The sequence below is a fragment of the Orcinus orca genome, chromosome 21 (assembly GCF_937001465.1).
Source record: "Orcinus orca chromosome 21, mOrcOrc1.1, whole genome shotgun sequence".
Classification (NCBI taxonomy): domain Eukaryota; kingdom Metazoa; phylum Chordata; class Mammalia; order Artiodactyla; family Delphinidae; genus Orcinus; species Orcinus orca.
The window spans coordinates 16,884,625-16,898,661 of NC_064579.1; the positions used below are offsets into that span (position 1 = coordinate 16,884,625).

At 37.9% G+C, this 14,037-nt stretch overlaps 1 protein-coding gene across 3 annotated transcripts in view; it reads right to left on the reverse strand.

Annotated features, from left to right (window-relative positions):
• MSR1 (macrophage scavenger receptor 1) overlaps nt 1–14,037 on the reverse strand; it is a 126,286-nt gene that overhangs the window by 56,053 nt on the left and 56,196 nt on the right. For 2 of the 3 annotated variants that reach the window (XM_049704251.1, XM_049704252.1), the window contains 2 exons: nt 3,191–3,297; nt 1,619–1,732 (listed from right to left, as the gene is read on the reverse strand). In XM_049704251.1, the coding sequence (XP_049560208.1) occupies nt 1,619–1,732; nt 3,191–3,293 (217 nt within the window). In that variant the 5' untranslated portion in view covers nt 3,294–3,297. Of the gene's footprint in view, nt 1–1,618; nt 1,733–3,190; nt 3,298–11,243; nt 11,329–14,037 lie in introns of those variants that run through there. The other variant, XM_004277168.3, reaches the window with a different exon arrangement.

Sequence of the window (14,037 nt, forward strand, 5' to 3'; positions counted from 1 at the left end):
GGTTGGCTCTGTAGGCCACGGTTTGTAAAAAAGTGATGAAATGTACCGAATTCTAACTGGCTGTTAGCTAATGATCCCTAACAATGACACATCTTTCAGTTATGCATTTCAAACTACAGATAAGCATATACATGAACAGCACACAGATAATCTCAGTTCATCAGGAAGTTAGTTGTTTAATGACAAACATATCAGGTTCTTTTACTTAGATGGCTGTGGTTGGTTTGACAGGCTGATTGGTTTCGTTTGTTGTGGTTGGCTAATGTTTTTGTTTCAAAATAGGAGTTGATTTTTACATATGGAAAATATTTTCCTGCCTAAAATTATGACAACTCTGTTTTGTTTTGTTTCTTTATTGGCCAACCATATTTTGTTCTAAAACCCCGATTGCACTGGGAGATAACAGACCACAGAAGTTAGGAGTCAGGAGCCATGGGTGGGAACTCCAACTCCATTGCTGAACAGTTTCCTTTTGTGGATGATGAGGGTAAGCATACATCTGCTCAAGGGTAACTGTAAGGTGTATTGAGATAATCTGTGGAAAATGTATAGCCTAGTGCCTGAACACAGTACATGCTCAGAAGCATTACAAAAATGTTACAGTTATTGTTGTTTTCATTATCATTTCTTTCTTAGTAGAATTTTTGGCTTTCTCTTGGAATATTCTTTAGGTTGTCTCTTGGTGGAGGAGGTTTGGCCTTTATTAGGAGAATTTTCTTATTAATCTGATTAGTATGCACATAAAAATATATCTTCCTCCCAGCCTATCTCTTGTTCGAGCATATGTCCATTTTGCCACACACAAAGAGGAGAGCTACAAGGTATATAAATTCAAATGCCAATCAAATCCCTCAAAAATGCTCCTGAGGAAAACAATATTTACAGATTTGCTTGAGTTATATGCAAGCCATCCACCTCTGTAGAAATCCTCAAATTTATCCCCAATTCAAGCCAAACTCTCCAAAAAAAAAAAAAATGTACCTGAAAAACATCATGTAGAACCCAAGCAAAGTGTTCTATTTTTATTTTTCTTTGAAAGGATGCTAGCAGGTTATTTTTAGAGATGTTTTAAATAATACCCTTATGAAATATGTGGCCATATAAACTGTACAAATATTACTGAGGGATAGGCCATTATTTTACGAGTTTTCCTCTGTTTGAAGACTCACAGGAATACTTTCTGCTCTCAATACTAGGTGTATTTCTTGAACAACTGGCTTATTGTTATATTTTAGGCATCATTAATGTAAATGATCATGTTTATATCCTCACATTGGCAACTAGAATACTTACCATGAAATTTATGATGCATCATTAGAAATATATAGGACTTCAGGGGGTAATATTTTTGAAATGGTCTAATTCTTTCCATCTTACCTTTCCATATCTATACTTTTATCTCAAACTTCCATTTTCTATGCTATTTAAAAACCTTTTTTTTTTACTTAATAACTTTGCAGAATCTATTTTTTCATGAAATAACTCTGAGGAACACTTTGTGATGTGAAGTCACCCTTATGAATCTCCCATATACAAAAGACTGAATGCTTCTTTTTGCTCCTGCAATAATTAATTCACAAGATGAGTTGCTGAGGTTCAGAACTCTAGAATACTGTACCTGCCACTATTCCGATGATAGGTACAAGAACTACAAACACAAGGAGATAAAGGGCAATCAGTGCAGCTTTGAAAGACTTCATTTTCTCTTGAAGAGTTGGGCCATTTTTAGGATCTGAAAAACAAAAGCCCAACCTACTGTTAGAAAACTTACTCTTCTTACTTAAAATTTTTGAAATCTCCAATTACATTGCTAGTATCAAACCTATTGGAATAAAAAGGGAACAAAAAATAGGTTCTTATTTATTCAGTACAAAGCAAAAGGGACAGTCACAGAAGAAGCCAATACAGGTATCAGTATGGACATTTGATTGTCTTATCCATTAACTAAACATCCAGGACAAAGTTACTATTCTCTGCAAGCTGTACTTGTCTCATTTGGGGGCACTAGCTGGAAAACTTTAGTATTGATACCATACCAACATACATGCAAACCTAAATTTCATTCTTCTATTTCACATGGGAATATATTCTGGGTGAAAATAAAATTCTTCATGCAACTATGTAATTATACCATTTTTTCAGATTTTAAGTGAGATAAGAGAAACATTATTGTCAATGATAATTATGCAAATTGTCTCTCCTAATTCCATCTCAATAGTTTTGTATTTGGATGCTTCTTATGATTTGAATATAATGTGAAAAAAATGAAATAAAATGACTCACATTTTGATTAAACTTTGGAATGGATCAATGAAGCCCATTCTCTGGATATTTCAGAACATAGTAATATTTTAGTATTATTTGTTTATATGGAACACCAATTCACATAATGGGATGCTAATTGTAGAAAAGATAACTCAATGTAGAGGGGAAACTTACTAGCAAAGGAAGACATTTCTCTGATTAAGTGAATACAAATTTCTTTCCTATGGCCATTGTTTTTATTGTTTAATCAAAATAGTTTTCAGGTTGTAAACTCCTAAATTAAAACAAAAGTTTAGACATTGTTCAATAACGTTCTATGAGGGATTGAACAAAAAAGGAGAAAAGAATTAAGTAGAGAGAAGAAAACAATAAAGAAAAGGGGGAAAATTGAAGGAAAAAAGAGAAGGAGCGGGGCTTCCCTGGTGGCGCAGTGGTTGAGAGTCCGCCTGCCAATGCAGGGGACATGGGTTCAAGCCCTGGTCCAGGAGGATCCCACATGCCGCAGAGCAACTAAGCCTGTGGGCCACAACTACTGAGCCTGCGAGCCACAACTACTAAAGCCTGCATGCCTAGAGCCCATGCTCCACAACAAGAGAAGCCACCACAATGAGAAGCCTGCGCACCACATCAAAGAGTGGCCCCTGCTCGCCGCAACTGGAGAAAGCCCATGCGCAACAAGGAAGACCCAACACAGCCAAAAATGGATGAATAAATAAATAGATGAATAAATACATTTTTAAAAAAGAGAAGAAGCAGCCACACTATAAGCAAGATGGGATATTCCATCTGTCAGGTGACTAAATTTGAAATCCAACCTGGCAGATGGAATGTACACATTTAGGGTAAGTCTCAAGACCATAATTTTACATAGTGTCACTAACTCTAAGGACAATCTCCACGAGCACCCCACTCTTATTCTACTTACTCGGACGAAGCAAAGCGGTCATTGAGTGAGCATCAAACTTCACAGATTCTGTACAGCTATTAGTGTCCTCCTGTTGATTGGGAAAGCTCTCCCACGGTTCCATACTTCTATCAAACACGTGGAGAAATATGATAATTACACATGGAATTGCTAGGGCCCTTTGGCAAAAAGTTTCAAATTGACATTTATAATTAAAATCCAATTTTAGCAAGGGAACAAGTATAATTAGTTAGTTAAATTTACATATCTGCCCTATATAGCAACATATTATACTTACCCATAAGTTTTAATTTTAACATTAAAGGACAGATTTACATGAATCCACTCATGTATCTTTCTATGTACAAATGTGTACCTGTGATTGTAGATGTGTGTTTTTTTAGAGTGAGAGGTAACTTTGCTCTCTTAGCCAAAAAAAAACCCAAAAAAAACCCAACTGGCAGAAAACAACCATTTAGCCGAAAAGAAAAAAAAGAATTTCCCTTAGAACAAACAGTAGCTGAAAAGTTGAAGGAAATATTTCCTGTGATCTTTTATCAGAGGTTCCAGATAGAGCAAACAGTTATGCAAAATTTGGAACAAACGTTTCCTGTGATCTTTTATCAGAGCTTCATAAGCCAAGTTTTCTTTTGCCAAGGCATCAGCTTTATTCCTTTAGAAAGATTTAACAAAGTCTAGTCACAGATTAGGAGCCAGCTTTTTTCTTTTCCTTTGTCTTCCTTTCCTTCCCTTCGCTTCCCTTCACTTCCCTTCCCTTTCCTTTCTCTTCCCTTCGCTTCCTTTTTTTCTTTTCTTTCTCACATATTTTTCTTTCAGGGCTTCCTTCACTATATACATTGGCAGCATCTCAAATATGTGCTTGTATCTTTTTAAGCACAATCTATTATATTTTATGACCCAGTCTATGTCTATGTCTCTTTAAGGTGCATCAGAATCATTTGAAGGGCTTCCTTTAAAACACATTGAGGGGCCCCACCCCCAGGGTTTCTGATATTTAGGGTAGGGGTAAAGAATTTGCAATCCCAACAAGTTTTCTAGTGATGCTGTTGCTGCCCATCTGAGGACTGCATTTTAAGAACATTTGCCATGAAGAGAAATTGTATGACTTTTTCTTGGAAACAGTTCAGTTCATTTGATTGATAAATTTAGCCTAAAGCCAACATCTTCTGATTATTATTTATTTTCTCTAATGATGAGTTATGGATTTAGCACAGCTGAAGTTGTAACTGAGTGCACTGGCAGCTCCAGGACATCAAACTCATGTCTCCTCCAGAAACTGAAGGACAATCATTCACATGCAAACGTTCATCCTACTTTGGGAAGAGGTTTTGACAAGTAAGGATGTGACTCAACTCCTGTCAATGTATTTTTAAAAATATTACCAAGGAGATTCTTTATTTTGCAGTTTGTACCTGTGTCAGTCCGTAACCTGATCTTAGTTTTTTGTAAATCCTATTGATCTGACCAAGGAGTGTGTTCTTTAAATGCTTCAGCCACTCTGGAGGAAGCAGGCAGAGGGGGAATTTATAGATCCTACATTCTCTTTTCTTAGGCAGAGGTGAAGCTAAATAAACGATTATCTGGGAACATTCACTATTATAGGAAACCAAATTGATTAATTCAGGTCCAGACTCTCCTGCCATTTCCCCCCTTTTAATTCACTCTATTATTTGATTTGGATGACAGTTTTTTACTTGCCATGGAAAACAAATGAACAAACAAATAAGTTTTTAAAATGAGATGACAATAAAACTTAGCTAAATGCATTTTAAAACTACAGTTCAAAGCAATTGGGGGACCTGCCTGGTGGTGCAGTGGTTAAGAATCCACCTGCCAATGCAGGGGCACAGGTTCGAGCCCTGGTCCAGGAAGATCCCACATGCCGTGGAGCAGCTAAGCCCGTGCGCCACAACTACTGAGTCTGCGCTCTAGAGCCTGCAAGCCACAACTACTGAGCTGGCGCTCTACAGCCCGCGCGCCTAGAGCCCGCACTGCGCAACAAGAGAAGCCACCGCAGTGCAAAGCCCGCGCACCACAACAAAGAGTAGCCCCCGCTCGCCGCAACTAGAGAAAGCCCGAGTGCAGCAATGAAGACCCAACGCAGCCAAAAAAAAAAAAAGCAGTTAGGACTGTGGCAAAGCTTTTAAACTTTGAACTCAGTTTATAAAGGATGGGCTCACAAAGTATATACATTTAGACACCCCTGCTATGTACCTAGAAATCTTTTCCTGTCAGTCTGTCTACCAGCCCCTTCTCTATGTGTTTGACTATGGTTTTGGCTCTAATAGTTGAGATATTATGACTCCATTTTCACCTATATACAAAGGAAACATCCTTGGGACTTCCCTGGCGGTCCAGTGGTTAAGAATCTGCCTTCCAATGCAGGGGACGTGGGTTCGATCCCTGGTCGGGGAACTAAGATCCCACATGCCGCAGGGCAACTAAGCAGGCTTCTCATTGCAGTGGCTTCTCTTATTGTGGAGTGCAGGCTCCAGTAGTTGCAGCACGTGGGCTCAGTAGTTGCAGTGGGCGGGCTCTAGCTTGCGTGGGCCTCAGTAGTTGTGGCTTGCGGGCTCTCGAGCGCAGGCTCAGTAGTTGTGGTGCATGGGCTTAGTTGCTCTGCGGCATGTGGGATCTTCCTGGACCAGGGATTGAACCCGTGTCCCCTGCATTGGCAGGAGGATTCTTAACCACTGCACCACCAGGGAAGTTCTCAATTTTGTTTTTCTTTAGGCCTCTACACTTTGATCTATCTTTTATGGGCTTCAGATGATAATATACATCTTTTACATTACTGTATTTCAAACTGTGATTTCTTTGGGTAGATTTATTAAAACTGAAAAAGAAAACCCTCTAATAAACGCCTACAAGTGGATTAGACTAAATGACCATATCTGGGAATTCCCTGGCTGTCCAGTGGTTAGGACTCCACACTTCCACTCCAGAGGGCATGGGTTCGATCCCTGGTCGGGGAACTAAGATCCCACATGCTGGGTGGTGCTGCCAACAAATAAATAAATAAATATCTGGGCTATAGAGGTATAGAGGGCTGAAAGGGAGATGAACACTAAAATCTGCTGAGTGGCATGATGAATGAAAAATACTTCCCTCTGGCTACTCTGGGTGCACCATGGGTTCTGTTTGTTTTCTGGAGCAGTGTATAACAAGGGTTAACCATGATCTGTATGAAATATCAGTATACTTTTTTCTATTAAAAAATAGATTAAGTTAATCATAGATGACGTTGTCATAAGATTGCTGGCATTTTCTGTTATTTCTTTCTTTTATTCTTAGTATCCATACTCGCTGAGAATCTCATCTATTTACATGGCAGAACCACTACCTGCGTTCTGACCAGGCCAATATATCCAGCTCAGATCTCATGTCTCAGAATCAGATTTTTTTTTTTTTTAATAATACAGCTAGCTACAATGGTGTACTTTCCACATCAACCTAACTTTTCTTTTTCCAGGATTTTTAATGTTGGCATGCCACCCATTTATATCATCTGTTTATTATTATAATCATTCCTTTTTTTTTTTTTACTACTTTTTACTATTTTTTGTGTAGCAAGGCATACATGACATAATCAGGTGTGTGGCAATACAGAATTAATATGGCAGTGCTAGAAAAGCATGGTCATTCAAACCAGAGGCCAGGACTTCATTCTAGATCACTCTCACCCAAAGACCCGTATCTGGTAGCATAGCAACTCCTCACTTCCTCAAAGCCATTCCTTCCACTTGATCCCAATTTTTAGATTTCAGTTCATTTTTATCTACCCAGCCAGGCATCTTAGATAGTAGCAGTGGGGTAGGCAATTGAGGGGCAAATCCAAGAGGCATTAAGAAGGAGGAGGAAATTCAAAAGAATTGATGAACAAGCATCAAAATGTAGCACTTTAACAAAGACTAGGAGAAAAAAATCAAAGAGTAGAAATTATTTTTCAGGGAAAAAATAAGGCAGATACAAACAAACATATTTAGTAGGCTAGTAAAGAAAGAATGGCAGTACTAAAAATAAGGAAGAAACTCTGACACTACGGTAGAACAGGAAGTCAGGGTCAGGGAAAAAAGAAAAGAATGTCAAGACATGCAGGTCACCCATAACCTGCCACACGGAATTGAAGCTGTATTACTACTCATATGGTAGAGGCAGAAGCAGATGCTGAGAAATCAAGAAGGAGTAAATGTACAAAAATGAAATGCCTTGAGTGTATACTGGAAATCTAGTCATGTTCTTGCTTTTCCGTTGAGAAGAGATGCTGAAGATAGTACTGAGGTCGTACATTGAGGACAGCGTTATTTTTTCCTGCTTGTTCTTCTCATCTCCCAAACTACTGACACTGGAGTGTGCCTGGTCTCAGTTCTTGTCCTCTTTTTACCTTTATTCACTCCCTCGGTGAGCTCACTAGTCTCATTGCTTTAGATACAATCTATACGGCTGATGACTCTCCATCTTCATCTCCCACGCAGGCCACTCCTTTTAACTCCAGACCTGGATACGCATCTCCCTAACAACACCACCATCTGGATTTCTAATATGGCCCAAACCTAGGGGTCTCCTTGTCACCCACTTTCTGTCATCCTCCACATCCAATCTACCATCAGATCTTGCTGGTCTGATTTCAAACCCTAAGCAGAAACTGACTGCTTCTCGTCACCTCCCCTCCTGCCATCCTGGCTTAAGCCCCATCATCTTTCTCACCTGGACGATTTTAATAGCTCCCTATGTGGTCTCTCAGCTTCATTCAGTTCCCTCCACTTTACTTTCCACACAGCCTCTAGAATGTTCCTCTGAAAAAAGTAAGTCAGATCATATCACTCCTCTGCTCAAAACATGTGAACACTCTCCGATCTCGCGTGGGTCCTGACTAAAAGCTCACTAGCTCAGACAGACCATTCTCCAGCATCAGATTTAAAATGGCAGCCTACCTCTTTCACTTCCTCTTCTCCTTCCTGCCTTGATTCCCAGCCCCAAACTTACCACCGTCTAACATGAAATACATTTCCCTTGTTTATCTTGTCTATTGTCTGTCTCTCTTTGCACAACTTAGATCCATGACTCAGGAGTTTTTATCTCTTTGGTTCAATGACTAGAGAGTTCCTGCCACTTAGCATGTGTTCATCACTAGGAGAAATTCCATAAATAAATGAAAGACAAAATATTTTGCAAGATGACTGGATTTTAGACCTGGGGTTATGCCTCAAGAAAAGTCTGCATTTCACTAATGCAGAAATATAAAAAATTCTTCTGCTACACTTTGGGAAATAAAAGGTTTTTCTCTGAATTGTGTGTAAACAGGAAACTGAAACAAAAAATCTCACCCCCAAGGTTCCCACTTTTGCCTCAAAGACATTCGTGAGACTTACCAGATTCCTCCAGTTCCTTACTCCATAGTATACATTGTTTAGTAATGTTAGAGGATATACACATGTGAGGCTTTGTTATCAGCCAGTGAACAATTCACATAATCTAAGTGTGCCCTTAAATGCCTTTTCCAAAGTTAAGAAGAAAAGTAACTTCACATAAATTTATTCCTAACAAATGTCAATGCACTGATAAAGAATTATGAAATCGTTTGAGTTTGTATAATCTACTGAAATCATGTTCTCATGAGAAGTGAAACACATCTCTGCAATATCAGCTTTTCATGAAATGGGTGAAAAGTTTAGAGAAGCTACAACAGGAAAAACAATGAAAGAATTTCAGTGTTTTTCTGTTTGAAAACACACTCTTCTTTTTTCCTGCTTTTATTACAAAAACATTATAACACTATTAAAGATAAGTTGGGACAAAACTTCTATCATCCCATCACCCTAACAGAAGAAAAACATTGAGTGTATACATGTTACAAATTGATACCATAGTGTATATTATCATTTGGTCTTATGCATTTCCCTTAAAATCATATCAATAACTTTATACTTTGAACTATTTTTTCAAATTTAAAATGATGGGCTATATAATAATTCATCAAATATATGTATCTTATTTATGCAGTCATTTTCCTATAATTCTTTTTAAAAAAATGTTCCCTGTTCTTTGGAGGGCAATGTTTAACTAATATAGATGATGATGCTGTAAATATTTTTATAACTTAGCTTTCTTCTTTTGAAATGTTTCTTTAGGATAATTCACTATATGTTGAACTACCAGGTGACAGGAAGACTATCTCAAACTTCTTGGTATCTACTGTCTTACTGCTCTTTAAAAAGATCGTACACATTTACAAAGATTCCAGTCACTTATGTTTTAAACCAAATTCACCACTATTCAGTAACAATGTTTATTTTAGAATTATTTAGATTTTAGTAAGAGTTAAATGATACCTTAAGGTGGCTTTCATTTGCATTTTTTTACTTTTAGTGTAGAAAGGCTATTTCCATGTAATTTTTTACTATTTATTTTTCTTCTTGAGTTTTTGTTTATTCATATCAATTGCTCATACATTCCCCAGGGTATCTTTCTTTACATAGATATGAAAAAAAACTTTCTTTACGTAATATAATTTAATGCACATTCTTTTTTTCTAAGACTATGTCTTATTTGAATTTATCTTCAAACTCTCAATGTTAATTTCACTGTTAAGATTTGGGGTAAATAATAACTTTGTAATCTTATTATTTAAAAACAAAAACTCTGATTTTATGAACAGTTAAAAACCCACATGAAGTGAACATAAAATTAACATGTTTGTGAAACCAGTGGCTCTACACTTACAGAACACATCCATGAGAGGGATTAAGGCAAGGCCTGGAAACACCCATGTTGCCCCTGATGCTACCCATATTCATCCTCTGCAGTGAAGGAGAAAGAGCATCAGTTCTTTAATGTGAGATCTAGATGTGAATGCTGGCTGTGTCCTTTCCTTGCTATGTGATCTTTGGCAAATATTTTAATTTATTTGATTGCAGATTCTTTATATATATACATATACATACATATATATATATATATATATACATGACTATATATATATAACCATTTATATGGTTATAATATCAATTTAAAGATTATGAGAATTAAAAATAACTTTTGTAAATTGTCTAGTACATAGAGAACAACCAATAAATGAATCACCATTATTTTAAAACACCAATTTTTTTTTTTAACATGAACTTTTCTTATTTTATCCTCACAGCAGCACCATGAGGTATTTTCTCTATTTTACAGGTTGGGAAACCAAGAGCTAAAACACTGAAGTACCTAGTTAACGTAACACAGCTAGGGAGAGGGGGAGCTAGGGCCTGAAGGTCGGCAGTGTACTACCAGAACAATGGCTCCTAAACCCTGTGTAAAACATTTATAATCTCACTTTTATGACTTTTCTATCACTATTCTCACATTGCCAATGAGACGCCTAACCCCCATTTTTTATGTCGTGTAAATCTTAATCATTCTTCAAGGTGAACTTAAATTCTAACACCTCCATGAAGATTTTTCTTTCTCCTCTTGAAGTAGGTTTGGCCCTCCTGTACCCCCACAGTAGTTATATAGAGCACTTTCACACCACTTACAGTGCTCAAATTATATTATGCCAATTTGCCTTAGGTCATGATCTTCTTGAAGACAGAGACTATATTTTATTTTTCGTGTCCTTTCCCTATATCTAGTTCAGGGAAGTGCACATAATAGATGCCCAACCAAGATCTGCTATATGAGCAGTAAAGACAATATGAAGTACAAAGTCAAAAGTATCATGTAAAAACGAAGCAGATGAGACTAATTAAAATATATTTAGTCATATTTTGAATAAAGTCAATAATTTGTAATAAAATATGCAAAATTATATGCCAAAAATCTCGTTAGTTCAGCACACATATACATTTTTCACCCACAGAAAATCTAGCAGAAATATCTATCACTGAAACAATCAAATCAAATAATTAGGGATACGATAAAAAAATTCTACCACAAATTATTGATCCCATATGTATATATCTCTCACATATCACATACACGCATACGCTTAGACACACACAAACACACAGAGTAGACACATACACTCAATAGAAGCAATTTGGGAAAAGCATAAGTAAACTTCTTTTACCGTGTCCTAAAGACGGCAGCACTGATTTATCCACTTCCCTCTCTTAACAATTGAAACCTAAAGCCTTTATCACATAATATTTCAGCAGGGCACATGAAAAAGGAAATGACACATTTGTATGTTGGAAATCTTTCTTAACAATGTATTTCAATAGTACTCCCCTCAGTGCACAAGTTTGCAAAATCTAAATTTGTCAGATAACTCATTCCTCTTCCCATCTAGGACTTCACAAAAGAAAAAGAGAAGTAAAATGAAAAAGAAATGCAGTTAATGTAACAGGGTACATAATGTATGGCAGACTGATCTTTTCCTTTTAATAAGATATGTCTGCCTTCTATAACATTCTCATTATTATTTATCTTCTATTAATCTCATTATCTTCCACTAATTCTCATGATCTCTTTCGTACTATATAACCTTGAGGGAAGACTCCATGTTTAAGTGATTTGTTTTTCTTAATCCTTTTCCCTATATCCCTTATCTCTAGCTTCAAACACAAAACACAGGAGGAAAGGATTCCTACTAAGTAAAAGTAGTAATCCCATACTACTCACTTCAGCTCTGTCTATAGTGATGTTAGCATTATCTATCGATCTCTTTCGAGCACCTAAAAAGTTACTTATTTCCCCAAGAGTATAATAGAGGAAAGGGGTCTCAGGCATAGAATCAGAGCAAAGGAATGACCTTCATCTTCTACCCCTGTCAGAGTTTTACACTTTTAATCTCATTTATTTAATCACTTCAAGTTCCAGTAGGACACGTATAATAAAAAACACACAACATTACACGAATGAGCTAATTTTTAGATTGATTCTTTTGGGGGAAGGTGTTTAATTTATATTCCATGGATACTTCTTGGTGCTCCAAACAGGGAGGGATCTACTTTCTACCAAAAGATGGTCAAAATGACCTTGCCTTGCCCATGGGCACCACAGAACACTACCTGCCCCCAGGAGATAACATGCCTGGTAGAGAGAATGCAGGAACAGTGCAAACTCACAGCTGAGTTCCGCTTACTTGGAGCAGAGCCGCTAGAATCCTAAACCAGCGAGAACACTTAAATTGTAATTTGGACCAATTGCTGGAGGCTGAGTGGGGGCCAGTGTGAGAGTGAGGGACTCCTGGGGCTGTAGTCTCAGGCGGGACCCCAAACTTCCTGGGCTCTATCCCCAGGAACCCCACCAGGTTCTTACAGCGAAGAGCCAAGAAAACTCAAAAACTCAATTGGCGCCTCTGGAAGAGGGAGGGGAAAGTAAGCATTTTTAAATGTCCGGTGAAAGACTGGGATTTAATCAGTTGTAGAACACTTCCCCTCCCCCATACCTTACCGCCTCTTGGGCTCCAGTAGGATAAGAGTGGATTAGAGCGGAAAGACCTGCAAAAAGTTCTTTTTTAAGGGAAGTTTGTAGGGAAACCCCCAAACTACAGAGGAGACAGAAACAGACACTGGAGGAAATTTTAGCCTCCGACAGCTCCAGCTCCAGCAAATATTAAACACAGCCCAACTCCTAGTGAGGTTCCCATAAAACTTCACACTAACATACTGTTCACCTCAGTTCCTATACCTGACCTGACGTATCAACTCCAGTTTTCAACAAAAGACATGCTGCAAGTCAAGAAAGTGTGTGACGGCCCTAAAAGTCACAGGTTCCTTGGATAGTTAGGGAAGTGGTGAGGGGTAAGGGTGGGTAGAGTATGTACAAAATACTAGTGACTAATTTCCCTCAAGCAACATTAACAAATCACCCCTTCCTCGTGAGACACAAAAATGCCAGTTAAGAAAAAAGTGATTGTGATATTTTTAAGTGATACTTTTAAAACATGAATGCCCTGAATTTAGGGAAGTCTGGCTTCAGAGGGACAGACGCATGTAGTTTAAATAAGCTTAAATGTGGTAAAAGTGTCAATTTAAGCTTGAGCAAAATTCATTAAGCAAATTCTTCCTCTTTTTCTTTCTTTTTTTTTTTTTTTTTGCCACACCACACGACTGGTGGAATTTTAGTTACCAGGGATGAAACCTGGACCCTCAGCAGTGAGAGCCTGGAGTCCTAACCACTGGACCACCAGGGAATTCCCTCCTTAAGCAAATTCTTATCCAGAAGTCTCCTGGAATCATTATGAGATGTCAGGCTAGGGGCTCAAAAGAGAACAGAACTTTCTACCACAGCTAAGAGAATGGCAGCAAACTGAGTATCACTCACTTTATAGCAACTTTACATGTGCCATATTCTTTCCTACTCACAGCAAAAAAAATTCTTCATTTTAAAATGAGAGAACTTAAAGACTCTTCAAAAAATTTATCTAGGGACACCTGGCCAGTGACAGAGCATGAACTAGAATCTATATTCTATGATGTTCTTTCCACTATGCCACTTGGATCCTTAGTTTTCATGAACACACATAATTACTCATCTCTACATCTCCATTTTCTCCCATATCTTCAGAAGCTATGGCTGATGATTTCCAGGAGTGCTTCCAAAGCTCAGATCTGTCTTTTCCTGTTTGATCTGCCTCCATTAGCTTTCAGAGAATAAAGGGCTCTCTCTTTGACTTCCAGATCTCTTGAAAACACTACTCCTTAGCCGACTCTAACCAGGAATCGTATGGGGAAGGTGATTCTGAGCAATGTAGTTCCTGGCATCTCCCGTGGGGCACAGGAAAGATAGTAAAAGTGTAGTGAGGCAAAAAGCAATAGTGGATGTCTATGTAGTCTGACAACTCAGAAAAGGACACTTACCATCCAAAGAGGGAGTGGATACTGAATTGCTGAAAAGGGGGAAAGACTGCCTTGGGT